This window comes from Mandrillus leucophaeus, unplaced genomic scaffold, assembly GCF_000951045.1.
Source record: "Mandrillus leucophaeus isolate KB7577 unplaced genomic scaffold, Mleu.le_1.0 Scaffold624, whole genome shotgun sequence".
Lineage (NCBI taxonomy): Eukaryota > Metazoa > Chordata > Mammalia > Primates > Cercopithecidae > Mandrillus > Mandrillus leucophaeus.
This window is the reverse complement of record NW_012106742.1, coordinates 406,791-425,815: the sequence shown is the minus strand read 5'-3', so window position 1 is coordinate 425,815 and position 19,025 is coordinate 406,791. Positions and strand designations below refer to the sequence as shown.

The window sequence follows — 19,025 nt, the reverse complement described above, 5'->3', positions numbered from 1 at the left end:
AGACGGGGTTTCACTGTGTTAGCCAGGATGGTCTCGATCTCCTGACCTCGTGATCCGCCCATCTCGGCCTCCCAAAGTGCTGGGATTACAGGCTTGAGCTACCGCGCCCGGCCGACTCTTGTGCTTTTTAGAAAACATGAAGGTAGTTTTCCTTGTTTGCAAAGCTAGGGCTGAGGGGCCAACATTTCTTACAAAAACATAAAATTAAATTAATTTTAAAATATATTTCTTTTTCTTTAGAGACAGAATATTATTCTGTCTCCCAGGCTGGAGAGCAGTGGAGCAGATCGTAGCTTATTATAACCTCACACTCTTGGACTGAAGTGATCCTCCTGCCTCAGCCGCCCTAGTAGCTAGGACTGTAGGTGCATGCCACCAGGACCAACTGATTTTTTAATTTTTTGTAGAGACAGGTTCTCACTATGTTGCCCAAGTTGGTCTCAAACTCCTGGCCTGAAGTGATCCTCCTACCTCAGCCTCTCAAAGTGCTACAATTACAGGCATGAGCCATTGTACCTGATTTTATTTTATTTTATTTTATTTATTTTATTTTATTTTATTTTATTTTATTTTATTTATTGAGATGGAATCTCAGTCTGTCTCCCAGGCTGGAGTGCAGTGGCGTGATCTCGGCTCATTGCAACCTCCACCTCCCGGGTTCAAGTGATTCTCCTGCCTCAGCCTCCTGAGTAGCTGGGCTTACAGGCCTGCACCACCTCACCTGGCTAATTTTTTGTATTTTTAGTAGAGACAGGGTTTCACCATGTTGGCCAGGCTGGTCTCGAACTCTTGAACTCAAGTGATCTGTCTGCCTCGATCTCCCAAAGTGCTGGTATTATAGGCATGAGCCACTGCGCCCAGTGCCTGACTCAATTTTAAAATGTATTGACTGCCTGTTATTTTCCTAACATTATTTATTTGTTAGCAAATATTTATTGAATGGCTACATTTAAGGTCCTCTGCTAGGCACTGGAGATGTAATGATGAATGAGACAGACATGGCTTCTGCCCTCATATACTTACAGTCTAAGGCATACGATAGCTCGAGAAGCCAGACTTTAAACATTACAACTGTGTTAAGTGCAAATATAGAAAGACTTGAGAGCTTTAGGGGGACCTAACCTCATCTTGAACAGGGAAGGCTACCCTGAGAAAGTGACATTTATGCTGAGACCTGAAGTGGTGACGGGAAGAGGAAATAGCAAGAATGAGCTTAAGAAGGCTAGTGAGGCCTGGCACAGTGACTCACGCCTGTAATCTCAGCACTCTGGGAGGCCTAGACGGGTGGATCACCTTAGGTCAGGAGTTCAAGACCAGCCTGGCCAACATGGTGAAACCCCATCTCTACTAAAAATACAAAAACTAGGTTGGCAGGCACCTGTAGTCCCAGCTACTCGGGAGGCTGAGGCAGGAGAATGGCGTGAACCCGGGAGGCGGAGCTTGCAGTGAGCCAAGATCGGGCCACTGCCCTCCAGCCTGAGCGACAGAGCGAGACTCCATCTAAAAAAAAAAAAAAAAAAAGGCGAGTGAGACTAAGTCAGAGAGGCACGAGGCATAGATGAGGTTCTAAAAGAGCAACAAGCCCTCATGCCCAAGTGCTTATTAAGCTTCTGCTTGTGTCACATTTGCTGATGTCCCATTCACTAATGGAAGTCACCTGACAAAAACCAGAGTCAAGGTGGGTGGGACTACATAAAGGCATGGATACCAGCAGGCATGATTCACTGTGGACCATTGATATAACTGTTTAGGCCAGGTGCAGTGGCTCATGCCTGTAATCCCAGCACTTTAGGAAACTGAGGCAAGAGAATCAAGCCCAAGAGTGCAAGACCAACCTGGGCAATGTAGTGAGACCCCCCCCACCTCTATTTAAAAATAATAAAATATTATTTAATATATATTTTATGCATACAAAATATGTAGGCATGTTATGCCGAGACCTGCTCGGTTGGGGAGACCCTAACCCAGTGGCACGAGAGGAATTGAAGACACACACACAGAAACATAGAGGTGTGAGGAATCAGGGGTCTCACAGCCTTCAGAGCTGAGAACCCCGAACAGAGATTTACCCACATATTTATTAACAGCAAACCAGTCTTTAGCATTGTTTCTATAGATATTAAATTAACTAAAAGTATCCCTTAAGGGAAACGAAGGGATGGGCCGAATTAATTGCAGCAGGAACATGCTCTTAAGACACAAATCGCTCATGCTTTTGTTTGTGGCTTGAGAATGCCTTTAAGCAGTTTTCCACCCTGGGCGGGCCAGGTGTTCCTCGCCCTTGTTCCCGTAAACCCACAACCTTCCAGTTTGGGCATTACAGCCATTATGGACATGTTACATTGCCGCAGAGATTTTATTTGTGGCCAGTCTTGGGGCCAGTTTATGGCTAGACTTTGGGGGGCTTGCTCCCAACAATTTTATATATAATATGTACATATTATATATAATATACCATATTATACATATATATAATATGTACATATTATATATAATATACCATATTATACATATATATAATATATGTATTTTTGTGTTCCCTATTCCTTTGAATGGTTCTACATCTACCCAAATGCTCATACCAGAAATCTAAAAGTTAGCCTTTGTACCATTTTCTTCTACACCAGAAGATAATTCTTCTTCACAATACAAGTCTGAATATCTCTCTTCATCCTTTTTTGGTTGCTATTTACGGAGCTCTCATGACATGCCAGGCACTGCACTAAGTACTTAACACATTTTTTCACATAATCTTCTAACCACCGTGAGAGATTGGTATTATCGTTCCCATTTTGTGAATTTATTGATTTATCAAACATTTATTTAGTTCTTACTATAACCAGCTCAGTTTTAGGACCTAAGATTACAAAGATAAACAGATGAAGCAATAAACTCTCTGACATCAAAGCCCGTAGTCCTGACCACTGACTATACTGTCACCATATTGTCTTCAGAGACTCCCCATTCTTTCTGGGTAAAATTTGTATGTTGTAGCTTAACAGACTGACCCTGTTTACTTCTTTGGTTTCACCTCTTGTTAGTATCCACACATATCCTATATTTTTCTCACACTCAACAACGTTAGATCCCTAACTAGGACAAGGCTTGTCATTCTACTTTCCTTTGCATATATTGCTTATGTTTCTATTTTCTTAAAACATGTTTTTCTCGCATCTTCACTGGGTTGAAATCTTCCTCTAGGGAAGCTGGGAGTTTTCTGTCCCTCTATATTCCCAATCTAAAATAAATATTCCTTCTTTGTGCTCTTGTATACTCTCTGTGCTCTGTACTTACTTCTGTAATAGCACTTATCACACTATATTATAGTGATTGGTTTACTACACAGTCACCCCTCACTAAATTATGGGTTTCTTTGAAGGCAAGGATTGTGTTTTCTTCTTAATTTCTGTATTCTAATTACCTAACATAGCACCTGGCATGTAGTAGGCCCTCAATAAACATTTGTGGAATGAATGTGGCATCAGGAGAAACTGCCTCACAGATTTAGGCATGATTATATATTGAGGACAAAATTAAAACTGGCCTAAGTGAAGTGGCAGATTCATGTTTGTTAAATTAAAAAAAGAAAAAAATGCCAGGTGCAATAGCTCACACCTGTAATCCCAGCACTTTAGGAGGCTGAGGTAGGAGGATCACTTGAGCTCAGGAGTTCAAGACCAGCCTGGTTAACATAGCAAGACCCCGTCTCTACAAAACATTAGCCAGGCATGTTGACGTGCACCTGTGGTCCCAGCTACTTGGGAGGCTGAGGTGGAAGGACTGCTTGAGCTGGGTAGGTAGAGGTTGCAGTAAACTGTGATTGCACCACTGCACTTCAGCCTGGGCGACAGAGTTAGACCCTGTCACACACACACACACACACACACACACACACACACACAAAGGAAAAAGAAAAGAGAGAAAGAGGAAAGAAAAGAGAAAGAAAATGAATGGTTAAAGCAGAGTCAGAATATGGAAGCCTTCAAATACAAGTTTAAGGAGTTTGGATTGATCTAATTAAGAAGAGCCATTTCAAAACTTTGTTGGCCGGGCCCGGTGGCTCAAGCCTGTAATCCCAGCACTTTGGGAGGCCGAGACGGGCGGATCACGAGGTCAGGAGATCGAGACCATCCAGGCTAACACGGTGAAACCCCTTCTCTACTAAAAAATACAAAAAACTAGCCGGGCAAGGTGGCGGGCGCCTGTAGTCCCAGCTACTCGGGAGGCTGAGGCAGGAGAATGGTGTAAACCCGGGAGGCGGAGCTTGCAGTGAGCTGAGATCCGGCCACTGCACTCCAGCCTGGGCAACAGAGCGAGACTCCGTCTCAAAAAAAACAACAACAACAACAAAAAAAACATAAAAACTTTGTTAAGTGACTTACATGACATATAAATGTAGAGAACAGTTTAGGAGAATGAAAGATGAAAGATCTCAAAGGACTATCCCTTTCTCACTTCCATTTGTAAACTGGACAAAACATTACACCTGTCAGCCTATTTTTGGACTCATAGACCATCAAAGCTAGAAAGAATTTTAGATTTTGCCTGGCCCAGTCCCTCATTTAATAAAGGAACTAAGAGATAAACTGTTTGCTCAGGGTCATATGGGTATATATTGGCATGGTCAGCACAAAAACCCAGTTTTCAGGCCAGGCATGGTGGCTCATGTCCGTAACCCCAGCACTTTAGGAGGCCGAGGCGGGCAGATCACGAGGTCAGGAATTCGAGAGCAGCCTAGCCAACATAGTGAAACCCCATCTCTACTAAAAATACAAAAATTAGACCGGCATGGTGGTGCGCAGTCCCAGCTACTTGGGAGGCTGAGACAGGAGAATCGCTTGAATCCGGGAGGTTGTGGTGAACCGAGATCACGCCACTGCACTTCAGCCTGGGCAACATGGCGACACTCCATCTAAAAAAATAAAAATAAAAAACAAAATAGTTTTTTCTTGTGTATTTCCCCATTGAGAGTTTTTCTTCCTCTGCAATAAAGCACCATTTGGAAAAACTGTGGCAGAATGTGGTTTTCTAGAAACACTTGTATTCTATATGTTATTGTTTCTCACAGGGTATTTTTCTGCATGTTTTCAGGTCATCAGATCCTTAAAGTACGTCAGATAAAAGGAACTGTACTTATTGGAGTCAATTTTGTGGGCTATTCAGAGAAGAAAAGCCCAAAAGTGAGTGGAGATTATAATATAAGAAATATAAGTTAAATAATTGGAATATAAAGCTCTTCTTTAAAAGTTATACAACTTACATAAAGCTGAGACCATATACCTCTCTAATTCTGTTATTTTTGGCACTCGAGAGAGTCCTGGAAACTTCTCCCGTAGAGCTGAAGAATTAGACATTGATTATTATTATTATTATTATTTGAGATGAAGTCTCGCTCTGTCTCCCAGGATGGAGTGCAGTGACATCATCTTGGCTCACTGCAACCTCTGCCTCCCAGGTTCAAGCGATTCTCCTGCCTCAACCCCCCAAGTAGCTGGGAGTAGAGGCACCCACCACCATGCTCGGCTAATTTTTGTATTTTTAGTGGAGATGGGGTTTCACCATGTTAGCCAGGCTGGTCTCAAACTCCGGACCTCAGATGATCTGCCTGCCTCACCCTCCCAAAGTGTTGGGATTACAAGTGTGAGCCACTGTGCCCGGCCAAGAATTAGACATTTATATTCACTTTTGTGGTTCTTATTATATTTCTAGGAAATTTCCAACTTGCCCAGATCTGTAGATGTGGAACTGCTCCTGGTAGATGATGTAACTGTATTGCCTGAGAATGCCACCATCTATAACCACCCTGATGTGAAGGTAGAAGCTTTATGAGTCTGGTTAAATGGAATCGTATTGGAGGGAAAGTTATTAAAATTAATAGCATAACAATTAAGCTCACTTATGTGTTGAAAATAATTGATACATATATATGAAACACATATATAATAGTTGCACCATCCTTAAAAATTGTACCTTAATAATTGTATTTTGTCTTTTGTCCATTCACTGTAATCTTTTTATCCATATTCTTTCTTAGGTAGGTAGAAATTATTTCCTTTGAGCTATTTATAAACTGAAGTGAACAGAATATTGTTTGTCTGATTTTTCCATAGGAAATATTTAGCCTTGTGGAAGGATCTGGTTATTTTTTAGTCAACAGCAGTGAGCAGCATGTTGTCACCATCACTTACACGGAAGCAGAAAGCTCTGTTGAGGTGAGCTCTAGAGACAGTCCCAGATTGATGGTCTCAGGCCAACGCTCATTCTTAAGAGATTGATTGGAAAAATTCCATTTTGTGTCTAAAACTTGTTACACAAGTAACATTTTCCTTTCTTTCTTTCTTTAACCTATATAGATTCTTCAACCAAAAGGGAGTGCTTTTTTTGTTTCTGGTTGAACTGACACAGTATAAGAGATCTCTAGTTAAAAGAAGTTTTTTTCTTTTCCATTAAAAGAAGTTTCATTTTTTAAGTTTCAAAGCACACATCTGTGTAGATACTTAAAATATTTAAATATACTATTGACTTTATTTATTTATTTATTTTTAGATAGAGTCTCGCTCTGTTGCCCAGGCTGGAGTACAGTGGTGCAGTCTTGGCTCCCTGCAACCTCCACCTCCCAGGTTCAAGCAGTTCTCCTGCCTCAGCCTCCTGAGTAGCTGGGATTACAGGAGCCCACCACCATGTCTGGCTAATTTTTGTATTTTTAGTAGAGATAGGGTTTTACCATGTTGGCCAGACTGGTCTTGAACTCTTGACCTCAAGTGATCTGCCCAAAGTGCTAGGATTATAGCCGTGAGCCACCGCGCCAGGCCACTATTGACTTTACAACATGAATATATGATGTTTTCAGCCAGGACATGACAACTCAAAACATTAACCTAACTCCATAGTCAGTATGCCAAAGGATTTGTTTTTAGTTGATTTATAGTAATAAAAATAATACCATATACTAATATATGTATATAGTTCCTTTCTACAAGCTTCAAGTAATTTAACTTACCCTAGTCATAATATATGTTTTAAAAAGGGAAGACTGAGGTACAAATGATGTGAAAAAAAACATGCTATTGTGCAGGAACTGTAGCACAAAGAAAGAAAAAGCAGTGTTAGTTGGCCCAATGCTTTCTCCCCCTACTAGTGATTGTGGCATAAATGGATGCGATTTTTCTTCATGACATCCTTTCCTTGTTCATAATTGAGAAGCTGAATACATATGTTGGATTCTGCTTGAATTCAATCAACATAAATTCTGCTCTTTACTATTTGTTTTTTGTTTCGTTTTGTTTGGCAGAGATAGGGTCTCACTCTGTTGCTCAGGCTGGAGTGTATGGCGTGATCATAGCTCACTGTAGCCTTGAGCTCCTAGATTCAAGTGATCCTCCCACCTCAGCCTGCTGAGTAGCTGGGATTATAAGTGTATGCCACCATACCCAACTAATTATTTTTGAGACAGGGTCTCACTGTTTCCCAGGCTGGAGTGCAGTGGCACAATCTCAGCTCACTGCATCCTCAACCTCCCAGCTTCAAGTGATCCTCTCTCAGCCTCCTGAGTAACTGGGACTCCAGACACGAACCACCGTGCCCAGCTAATTTTTGTTTTGTTTTGTTTTGGGTAAAGACAGGGTTTCACCGTGTCGCCCAGGCTTGTCTCAAACTCCAGGGCTCAAGCAATCCTCTCACCTCAGCCTCCCAAAGTGCTGGGATTACAGGCATGTGCCACCACGCCCAGCCTTGCTAATTTTTTTTAAAAAGTTTTTATAGAGACCAGGATTTTGCTTTGTTCCCCAGGCTGGTCTTGAACTCCTGGGCTCAAGCGATCCTCCTGCCTCAGCCTCCCAAAGTGCTGGGATTGTAGGGGTGAGCCACTGTGCCCAATCTATATTTGTTAAAGTACATATTTTGCCATGATTGGAAACATCACATTAAGGGTACATATTATGCTATGCCTGAATAATGTTACGTGACCTCTGAGAGTCCCCAGTTCAAAGAAAGCAAGATGTTGTCTATTCTGCTTTGGGTAAAAATAGTTGCTTTGATTATGCTTGGAGCTTGTTTGCTTCTTTATCCAGCTACCATCTTCTTACTTCTAGTTAGTTCCATTACATCCTGGATTTCTTACCTTGGAGGTCTATGATCTTTGTTTGGCTTTCTTGGGTCCAGCAACAGCCCATCTCAGGGTGTCAGACATACAAGAGCTGGAGCTTGATCTGATTGATAAGGTGAGACATGTTTGCTTTATCCCAGAAATTAAGCAAGCCTTATTCTCACTCCCCAGCATTCCTTAATATGGTCTCTGCTCAGCTACTGTGTGTGTGTGTGTGTGTGTGTGTGTGTGTGTGTGTGTGTGTGTGTGTATACCAGGACTTCTGGTAATGCTAATGGAAATACTTGCCCTTAAAGAACAACATTTCAACATTAAACAGATGAAGATAAATAGACTGTTAAAGAACAATTTAAAGGCCGGGCGCGGTGGCTCAAGCCTGTAATCCCAGCACTTTGGGAGGCCGAGACGGGCGGATCACGAGGTCGGGAGATCGAGACCATCCCGGCTAACACGGTGAAACCCCGTCTCTACTAAAAAAATACAAAAAAAAAAAACTAGCCGGGCGAGATAGCGGGCGCCTGTAGTCCCAGCTACTCGGGAGGCTGAGGCAGGAGAATGGCGTGAACCCGGGAGGCGGAGCTTGCAGTGAGCCGAGATTGCGCCACTGCACTCCAGCCTGGGCGACAGAGCGAGACTCTGTCTCAAAAAAATAAAAATAAAAATAAAAGAACAATTTAAAACAATACACACAGATTAAGCTTATTTGATTGAAGGCTGACCAGGATCATTTAGCATGAAAGAAAAAAAAAAAAAAAAGTACACTGCCCTCTAAGAGTTAGACTGCCATTGGTGAATGAGACACCTTTACTAAAATCTTTTTCTTTTTAACTACTAGGTTGAAATAGGCAAAACTGTGTTAGTGACTGTGAGGGTTCTTGGCTCTTCCAAACGCCCATTTCAAAATAAATACTTCAGAAACATGGAACTCAAACTGCAGTTGGCTTCTGCCATTGTCACCCTGACGTAAGTACCATTTCAATACTTCCTTTCCCCTATGCATAATACCATAAGACTCTCCCTCCTAGTAACCTGGTCAGCTTTCCCTTAGATTATTTCAGATTTTCTCCCTTACTTTTTTGTTAGAATACATTTCAGCCTATACTCTCTTCCCATATTCAGCTCTCTACAAAATACCTATTTGAGCCTGGCGTGAGGGTACATGCCTGTAGTCCCAGCTACTCAGGAGGCTAGGGCAGGAGACTCACTTGAGCCCAGGAGTTGGAGGCTATAGCGCACTATAATTGCGCCTGTGAATAGCCACTGCACTCCAGCCTGGGCAACATAGCAAGGCCCACATCTCTTAAAATACACACACACACACACACACACACTCTCTCTCTCTCTCTCGAGGTCCTCAGATGCCTTGTGTCATTAATATTTCCAATTTCTGAAATTTCTCCTTGGGTGATATCTTTTGGGGGTGCTTCAGTCTAGAGGACCCTTCAAAAATATATTTAGAGGCAGAGGTACTGGTATTCCCCTCTGAGAAAGGAGAAATTCAGGAATTTCAGGCAATTTAGTATTTGCAATTCTACCAGTCTGTTTTTATATTGCCCTTATTCCTCTGGAGCCTTAGAACAAATTTTTGCCTCTCATGAGCCTTCCACCATTCCCTTGAAATTTGTCTTCACTCTGGAAATTTATTTTCTGGCAATTCCCCCTAACCAGAGTTAAAATGAGCAGAAAGTGTTAGGCACCTTGGAAAGATGCACCACTGGCCACTTTCAGAACCTAATCTTGGCCAAGAGTGGTGGCTCATGCTGCAATCCCAGCATGATGGGAGACTGTGGCAGGAGGATTGCTTGAATCCATAATTCAAGACCAGCCTGGGCAACACAGTGAGACCCCGGCTCTACAAAAAATAAGAAAATTAGCCAGGCGTGGTGGTATGTCCCAGTTACTCAGGAAGCTGAGGTGGGAAGATACCTAGAGTCTGGGAGGTTGAGGCTGCAGTGAGCCGAGATCATGCCACTGCACTCCAGCCTGGGCGACAGAGTAAGACCCCATCTTGAAACAAAACAAAAATCTTTCTAACCTGAAAATACATGGGTTTTTGCAGGCTAATGGAGGAACAGGATGAATACTCTGAAAATTATATTCTTCGAGCTACCACTATTGGCCAAACCACACTTGTGGCTATTGCTAGGGACAAGATGGGAAGAAAATACACATCAACTCCTCGGCACATTGAAGTAAGGAAATTATCTCACCCAAAATTTGTAGTTTTTCTTGCTTAACATCATTTGTCTTTTTCTGTTAGTTTATACAAGTTAAAAATCATTTGACTGGCTGGGCACAGTGGCTCACACCACCGTGTGAGCAGTTTGGGAGACTGAGGTGGGAACATCACTTAAACCCAAGCATATGAAACCACCCTGGGCAACATAGTGAGACTCTGTCTCTACCAAAATAAAAATAAAATAAAATAAATTAGCCAGACATGGTGGTGTGCCTGTAGTTCTAGCTACTCAGGAGGCTAAAGTAGGAGGATCACTTGAGCCCTGGAGGTTGAGGCTGCAGTGAGTTGTGATTGTGCCATTGCACTCCAGCCTGAGTGACAGAGAGAGACCCTGTCTCAAAAAAAAAAAAAATCATTTGACTGAAAAAAAGGATAGTGTCTAACTCTTGCACAACATGCAGTATTTTTGGTTTTGTTTCTCTGTATAAAACAGTTCTCATAGAAAATTTAGAAAAATATGTGTAGTGGTGCATGCCTGTGGTCGCAGCTACTTGGGAGACTGAAACGGGAATGTCACTTGAGCCCAGGAGAAGTTCCAGGCTGCAGTGAGCCGTGATTGTGCCACTGCACTTCAGTCTGGGTGACAGAATGATACCCTGTCTCTTAAAAAAAAAGAAAATAAAATAAAATTTGGAAAGCACAAATTTTGAAGATGTTAAATGAAAATCACCTGTAATTTCACTTCTTAGAGGCAACCGTTGTTTTTTTTCGTTTGAGAGAGTCTTGCCCTGTCGCCCAGGCTGGAGTGCAATGGTGCGATCTCAGCTTAATGCAACCTCTGCTTCCCGGATTCAAGCGATTCTCCTGCCTCAGCCTCCTGGGTAGCTGGGATTACAGGTGTGAGATACTGCACCGCCCAGCTGTTCTACTTTTGTTATTGTTTTTGTTTTTGTTTTTGTTTTTTTGAGACGGAGTCTCTCTCTGTCACCCAGGCTGGAACACAGTGGCGCAGTCCCGGCTCACTGCAAGCTCCGCCTCCCGGGTTCAGGCCATTCTCCTGCCTCAGCCTCCCAAGTGGCTGGGACTACAGGCGCCCACCACCATGTCTGGCTAATTTTTTGTATTTTTAGTGGATACAGGGTTTCACCGTGTTAGTCAGGATGGTCTCGATCTTCTGACCTCGTGATCCACCCAACTCGGCCTCCCAAAGTGCTGGGGTTACAGGCATGAGCCACTGCGCCCGGCCAGCTGTTCTACTTTTATGTGTTCAAAAAAAAGAAAAAAAGAAAAAAAGAAAGTTAACTGTAAGCATAATTTTAATAGTCACTTTTACTCTAGTGAATGGATATATAACTTATTTAAGTATTCCCACTTAAATACTTTTAAATTTTTTGCTATTATAAATAAAATTACGTATCTTTGTGTGTAACTTTTTTGTATATAATTAGGAGTTTTCCTTAGAATAAGATCATGATGGGCTGGGTTTGGTGGCTCATGCCTGTAATTCCAGCACTTTGAGAGGCTGATGCAGGAGCATGACTTGAGCCCGGGAGTTTGAGACCACCCTGGGTAACATAGGGAGACCCCATCTCTGCAAAAAATTAATTATTCAGTCATGGCCAGGCGTGGTAGCTCACACTTGTAATCCCAGCACTTTGGGAGGCCAAGGCAGGTGGATTACCTGAGGTTGGGAGTTTTAGACCAGCCTGGCCAACATGGTGAAACCCCATCTCTACTAAAATACAAAATATTAGCTGGGCATGGTGGCAGGTGCCTGTAATCCCAGCTACTTGGGAGGCTGAGGCAGGAGAATCGCTTGAACCTGGGAGGCGGAGGTTGCAGTGAGCTAAGATCTCACCACTGCACTCCAGCCTGGGTGACAGAGCGAAACTCCGTCTCAAAAAGAAAGGAAAGGAGAGGGGAGGAGAGGGGAGGAGAGGAGGAAGGAAAGGAAGAAATTAGTTAGGCATGGTGGTGCACACTTCTGGTCCCAGCCACTCAGGAGGCCGAAGCACCCAGGAGTTCAAGGCTGCAGTGAGCTATGATCATGCCACTGCTCTCCAGCATGGGCAACAGAGCAAGACTGTGTCTAAAAAAAAAATTTTTTTTAATGACTATGGTATGTTATAAAATTGACTCTAGTTAGTTACTTGTCCTTTTGGTTTTCTCCTTCAAGGTGTTTCCTCCATTCAGACTTCTTCCAGAGAAAATGACACTGATTCCAATGAATATGATGCAGGTGAACTTACAGGCAGAAAAATAAGATTTACCTTTTCTCCTTATCCCTCTCTCTCTCTCTCTCTCTTTCTCTCTCTCTCTCTCACACACACACACACACACACCCCTTTTCCTATTGATCTCTTATTTACTCTCACCCAAATACTACTGAATCTGATAAAGAACAAGATTAGTATTTTTCCTGGCCTATGATGTACATCATATAAAAACTCTCTTGGAATCCCATGGATCATTTGCAGTACTTCCATCTCTTCTGCATTTGAGTTGATATGGGATATATTTTTCAAGAAATGGGGGAAATGAAGAAGTTAAGTTGCTTTGACAAAATGTTGGGAAAAGAGACATGATTTCTCCCTCGTGTTCTAGGCATTCAATGGTATATTTAAATTCCAGGTAATGTCTGAAGGTGGCCCCCAGCCCCAATCCATCATTCACTTCTCCATCAGTAATCAGACCGTGGCTGTTGTTAATAGAAGGGGGCAAGTTACAGGGAAGATGGTTGGCACAGCTGTGGTTCATGGCACCATCCAGACAGTAAATGAAGATACTGGCAAAGTCATTGTGTTTTCTCAGGTATTGGTTATTTGCTCTGCTTTGCTTCTACTCTTCTATCGAGGAACCATACTGGGGGAGATGGGGAGGGAGTGGTAATGAGGAGGGTGTCAGCAGCCCAGGTAAAGCCTTTTAGTGCCCCCGTCTGGCATTTTGTCAACCAGGCATGGAAGATGTCATCTGTAGTGAAAACCCCACAGAATACTTGGCACTGTTATAAGATATGGTCCCCATCCTTAAAGAATTATTTGAAGAAGAGAAAAACAAATACGTCTATCTAATAAGTATTTTCCAAATGTTTGTAATTCATAATAATATATATATGTATGGGGTACATTGCCAAGATGAGCTCGGTCATGGAGACCCTAACCCAGTGGGATTGGAGGAATTAAAGACATACACACAGAAATATAGAGTGTGGAGTGGGAAATCGGGGGGCTGGCAGCCTTCAGAGCTGAGAGCCATGAACAGAGATTTACCCACATATTTATTGACAGCAAGCCAGTGATAAGCATTGTTTCTATAGATTATAGATTAACTAAAAGCATTCCTTATGGGAAACAAAGGGATGGGCTTTGGCTAGTTATCTGCAGTAGGAACATGTCCTTAAGGCACAGATCACTCATGCTATTGTTTGTGGCTTAGGAACGCCTGAAGTGGTTTTCTGCCCTGGGTGGGCCAGATGTTCCTTACCCTCATTCTGGTAAACCCACAACCTTCAGCGTGGGCATCATGGCCATCACGAACATGTCACAGTGCTGCAGAGATTTTGTTTATGGCCATTTTGGGGGCCAGTTTATGGCCAGATTTGGGGGCCTGCTCCCAACATGTTCCCCCTTTTTATTTTTGCAAGACAATAAAAGCAAAGGCGGCTTTATCATGGTGAGCTACTTCTTGCAGAAGTCAGGATCTGCATCTGCAGACTATACAAAGACAAACTACACAGATTAAAAGCACAATTATCATTGAAATCACAGAGCCTCCAAGTGTTTTTATCCATTTTAACAGATTACTAGCTGCTAATCTGTCTGCAGCTCCGTCAAGCACTCCAGTTCCTGGCATTAAGGTCCGGTGTGCCTGGGATGCTTTAAATATTTGTTCTTTTAATTTTGCAATATCCAAAGACAAGTCTGTAGAGTGTCCTTCTAGATGCCTTTTTATTCTTTCCCAAATTTGAATCTTATTAAGAGCCATTAATAGTTTCCACAAATCCTTATGTTTAGCTCCTACAGTGGGCCATATAATTTGAGGTTGAGGTGCCATTCTACTGCCATGTTTCCAGATAATAGGAACTCTTGCCGTACTTCTTATCATTTCTACCGTCTAACCATTTTGTTCAGACCAGCTGAACATAGTGTGGCCATGGCACACAGAGTGGGAGGTGCAATTCATGCTAAACATTCCCTTAGGGGACCAATCAATAATGCAATAATGTTTCCATAGGAATCGTTGTGCAGCACCTCTGCCTGTTCTGCAATACAATCTTCCCAAACAAGTACATTCATTATTTCTGACCAGGTTCATTTCTGTTAACAAATAGGTTTTTGAGGGCAGTATGCCTCAATTATAGGAGCAGATTTATTGTGGTAAATACTGAGGTCAGAAAGCATGTGTAACTGTGTCATAGAGTGATTACACCCAGGCATTATTGCCAGCCAAGATTGATAAATATGTCCAATAAGTATAATTGTTCTCTGTGCCAGCCCTTGTTGAAGGAATACTCATGGCAATGGTGATCACCACTATCATAGCTTTTGTTAAATTACTCATTGTGACTGGCTGTCCCGCTTTCCTCAGGTTTTCTTCCGCCATCTGTGACAGCTTCTTGATCTGTCTCCGGGTAGGTGGCTGTGTTCAACAGGTGTTGCTTGTGACAGTTGGGGTCCTCCTAAGCATCAGTCTCGACATGGCTTCAACCAGGGGATCCTCAGGTTTCTCCCAGAATCTCTTCAGCCTCTGGCTCATGATAAGGTTTCAGGTGTCCTGATGGTATCCAAATTGGCTGTTGATTTGGTCCAGGAGAAACACAAGCATAACCTCTACCCCAAGTTATTATTTTACCTATTTCCCAACTTTTTGTTATCGGATCTCTCTACCAAACCAGTTTTTCTGCTTCTGTCTTTGTAGCTGGTTTCTGTAGATGCTGTTCAGCTGCTGATAGCATCTGGCCTTTAGGCAGGCTCAAAAAATTTAAAGTCAATAATGCTAGATTCAATTGCATATGTGGTGTCCTGTAGTCCCTATTTCTCCCCTTTTGCTTTTGCAACTGCTATTTTAGGGAGAGGTTCATTCTTTCCACTATGGCTTGTCCTTGAGAATTATATGGGATATCAGTAATGTGTTTAATATTCCATATAGAGAAAAATGTAGCTAGAGCTTGGCTAGTATAGCCTGGGGCATTATCTGTTTTAATAGAAGCTGGAATGCCCATCACCACAAAACACTGCAAAAGATGATGTTTAACAGAGGCAGAAGATTCTCTTGATTGGCATGTAGCCCAGACTAAGTGAGAAAAGGTGTCCACACATACATGTTCGTAAGCTAGTCTCCCAAACGAGGGAACACGTGTGACATCCATTTGCCAAAGAGAATTATGTTCCAATCCTCAAGGATTAACTCCTCCTGTAAAAGATGAGGAATGTATCATTTGGCAAGTTGGGCATTGCTGGATAATAGCTTTAGCTTCTTTCCAGGTAATGCTGTATCTGCGCTTTGAGACCAGAGGTATTAACGGGTTAAACTGTGAAAGTGTTGGCCAGGTGCAGTGGCTCACACCAGTAATCCCAGCACTTTGAGAGGCCAAGGTGGGCAGATCCTGAGGTCAGGAGATCGAGACCATCCTGGCTAACACAGTGAAACCCCGTCTCTACTAAAAATACAAAAAAATTAGCCGGGCATGGTGGCGGGTGCCTGTGGTCCCAGCTACTTGGGAGGCTGAGGCAGGAGAATGGCGTGAACCCAGGAGGCGGAGCTTGCAGTAAGCTGAGATCGCTCCACTGCACTCCAGCCTGGGCAACAGAGCAAGACTCCATCTCAAAAAAAAAAATTGTGAAAGTGTCTAGCATTATATATTGTAGTAGTAACTAGGCAATCAGCCATTCGATACCCTTCAGTTAAAAGTCCTGGAAGAGGTTTATGAGCCCTAAGGTGAATGATGTAAAAAGGGTGCATTCTACTCCTAACTGCTGTTTGCAATTGGGTAAATAAAGTCATCAGTTGCTCATCTGTGTGGAATTATAGCTGAGCATTTTCAACTAACTGTGTAGAATGAACCACATATGAAGAATCAGAACTCACATTAATAGGCATATCAAAAGCAGTCAATACCTCAATTATAGCTACGAGCTCTGCATTTTGAGCTGAAGTACAGGGCATCTGAAAAACTTTACCTTTCGAGCCAGAATAAGAAGCTTTACCATTATTAGACTCATCTGTGAAGACATTTTCAGCACCTTTAATTTGTTTAAATTTAGTTAATTTAGGGAGAATCCAATTAGTTAATTTCAAAAATTGAAATAATTTTGTTTTAGGAAAATGATTATTGAGAATACCCACAAATCAGCTAAATGGGTTTGCCAAGTAAGACTATTTATAAAAGCTTGCTGTATTTGTGCCTTTGTGAGTGGGACAATAATTTTTCCAGGATCTTATCCATGTAATTTGACAATCCGAGTTCTCCCATTTCCTATCGTGGGTAGCAATTTGATCCAAATAAGGAGTTAGAGTCTGTGAATTAGTGTGTGGAAGAAAAAGCCATTCTACTAAGTCCTGCCCTTGGACACCACCACCAGTAGGTGAATGCTGAGTTGAAAAAATTAGCAAATCTAGAGTCTTCTCTGAATCTATTCTATTTATCTGAGCTTTATGGACTTGCTTTTCAATCAGCCATAACTGTGCCTCAGCCTCTTTTGTTAATTGTCCAGGGCTAGTGAGACTAGGATCTCCTCTAAGGATAGAAAATAGATTACTCAAGGCAAGGTAGGAATGCCTAGAGCAGGTTGTATCCAATTAATGTCCCCTAGTAATTTTTGAAAGTCATTTAATGTTTTCAGTTGATCCCTATGTATGGTTACTTTCTGTGGCACTAGTGTAGTGTCATTTACTAAGGTCCCTAAGTAGGAGTAAGGAGTAGTAGTCTGAATTTTGTCAGGAGCTATAATTAAACTGGTGCAAGAAATCAAATTTTGCAAGTGATCATGACATTGGGGTAATATTTCTCGAGTGGGGGCAGCACAAAGTATATCGTCCACATAATGAAAAATGTAACACTGTGAAAATTTTTTATGAGTAGGTTCAATTGCTTGCTCTACACACCTCTGGCAAATTGCTGGACTGTTTAACATGCCTTGTGGCAACACTTTCCAATGAGAATGCTTAGCAGGCTGCAGGTTGTTTACTGCAGGAATTGTAAATGCAAACCATTCACAATCTTGCTCAGCTAAGGGGATAGTAAAGAAACAGTCTTTAGTGAGGTAAGGTATGGCAGGCTCAGCTCGGTAGCCCGGGATGGGTGGGCGCCTTCAGACAAGTACTGCTGGTGGCTTAGGTGCCCTTACCGGGCATCCTCCAGCATTCTGGGCACCTGCCTACCCCTTGGTGGGGAGGCTGGCCACAGGCTGAGCGCGCTCCAGGCTGGGTACTTCTCAGTCAGTCCATGAGCATCACGTGGTAGACTTTCACTTGGCCAGCCCTTCCCACACTTCTGGGCGTGTCATCAGGAAGGTAAAACTAGGTTAGAGGTGGAGGGAGCACTTCTAACCTGGAAGAATATTGAAGACTTCACTGAAGAAGTGTCATTTGAGAGGAGCTATGGAAAGAAAGATTGAAAGGAAACACATTGAATGAGGAAAAACTAATATACAGTCATTGACATCCTTGCATAACCTAGTTTTTAAAAAACTGGATTTCAAAGAAAACAAAGTTATCTTCCTTTCCAAATCCAAAAAGATGAAAACGAGTGAGATACTTTCAAAAGATAACCAAGTGAGCACCACAGACTAATGAGTAGAATCAATAAGAACGTGGTTTTGGCCTTTTTAACGCTGACAAGTTCTGCATTTCTGCTGTTTCAGTTGTACTACTACAAGCACTATTTATCAACAAAGAATGGAGCTGGTTTGTCAAAATCCAAAGGAAGCCAAATTGGATTTGATGACACACAGTGACGTGCAGTTAAAAAATTTATTATGCTAACATCCAACCAAAATGTACCAGTGTTTCTTATTGATCCTTTGGTATTGGAATTGATTAATAAGAACTTTGAACAAGTCAAAAATACTTCTCATGGCTCCATTTCCCAATGCAGGTTTTTCTGTGTTCCAAGAGACTTTACTGCACTTGCACTGCAGTCTCACCTATGGAGGAATGAGGAAGGCTGGTTTCGGGTAGCTGAGAATGGGATTTCAGTGCCTAAAGATTGAGAGTAAAGATCCCCGGCTAGACAGGATAGACTCCCTTTCTGGAACGGAAATCCCCCTGCACTATATCTGCAAATTGGCCACTCATGCGATCCGCTTGGTAGTCTTCCATGAGAGGAGTGGCAACCACCTCTGGCATGGCCGCTTGAGACTTAAAGAACACATTGACAGTAAATTTGTTCCTTCCGAAAGTTACAGTTTGGTCTTTAGCCAGGAGCTTTTGACAGGCCAGAGTTACAGCAAGTTACTGTTGATGGACTGGAAGTTCTCATTCCAAAGAATCCAATGAGCTTTGTAGAAGAAGTACCACACTGTAGGTTTATTGAGTGTAGATATAAAGAAGCTCGAGCATTCTTTTAGCAGTACCTTGATAGTAACACTGTGGAAGCCGTGGTCTTTCGGAAGAGTGCAAAGGAATTACTGCAACTAGCAGCGAAAACATTAAACAAATTGGGAGTACCATTCTGGCTGAGCAGTGGGACTTGTCTAGGATGGTATCGACAATGCAACATTATTCCTTATAGCAAAGATGTCC

The 19,025-nt window shown here is 42.4% G+C and overlaps 1 protein-coding gene across 1 annotated transcript in view; it reads left to right on the top strand.

Annotated features, from left to right (window-relative positions):
- Nucleotides 1-19,025, top strand: part of NUP210L (nucleoporin 210kDa-like) — a 187,744-nt gene that overhangs the window by 100,980 nt on the left and 67,739 nt on the right. The window contains exons 17-24 of the mRNA XM_012000337.1: nt 5,092-5,180; nt 5,710-5,814; nt 6,111-6,212; nt 8,091-8,219; nt 8,940-9,067; nt 10,164-10,296; nt 12,460-12,522; nt 12,915-13,094. Of these exons, the coding sequence (XP_011855727.1) occupies nt 5,092-5,180; nt 5,710-5,814; nt 6,111-6,212; nt 8,091-8,219; nt 8,940-9,067; nt 10,164-10,296; nt 12,460-12,522; nt 12,915-13,094 (929 nt within the window). The remainder of the gene's footprint in view (nt 1-5,091; nt 5,181-5,709; nt 5,815-6,110; nt 6,213-8,090; nt 8,220-8,939; nt 9,068-10,163; nt 10,297-12,459; nt 12,523-12,914; nt 13,095-19,025) is intronic.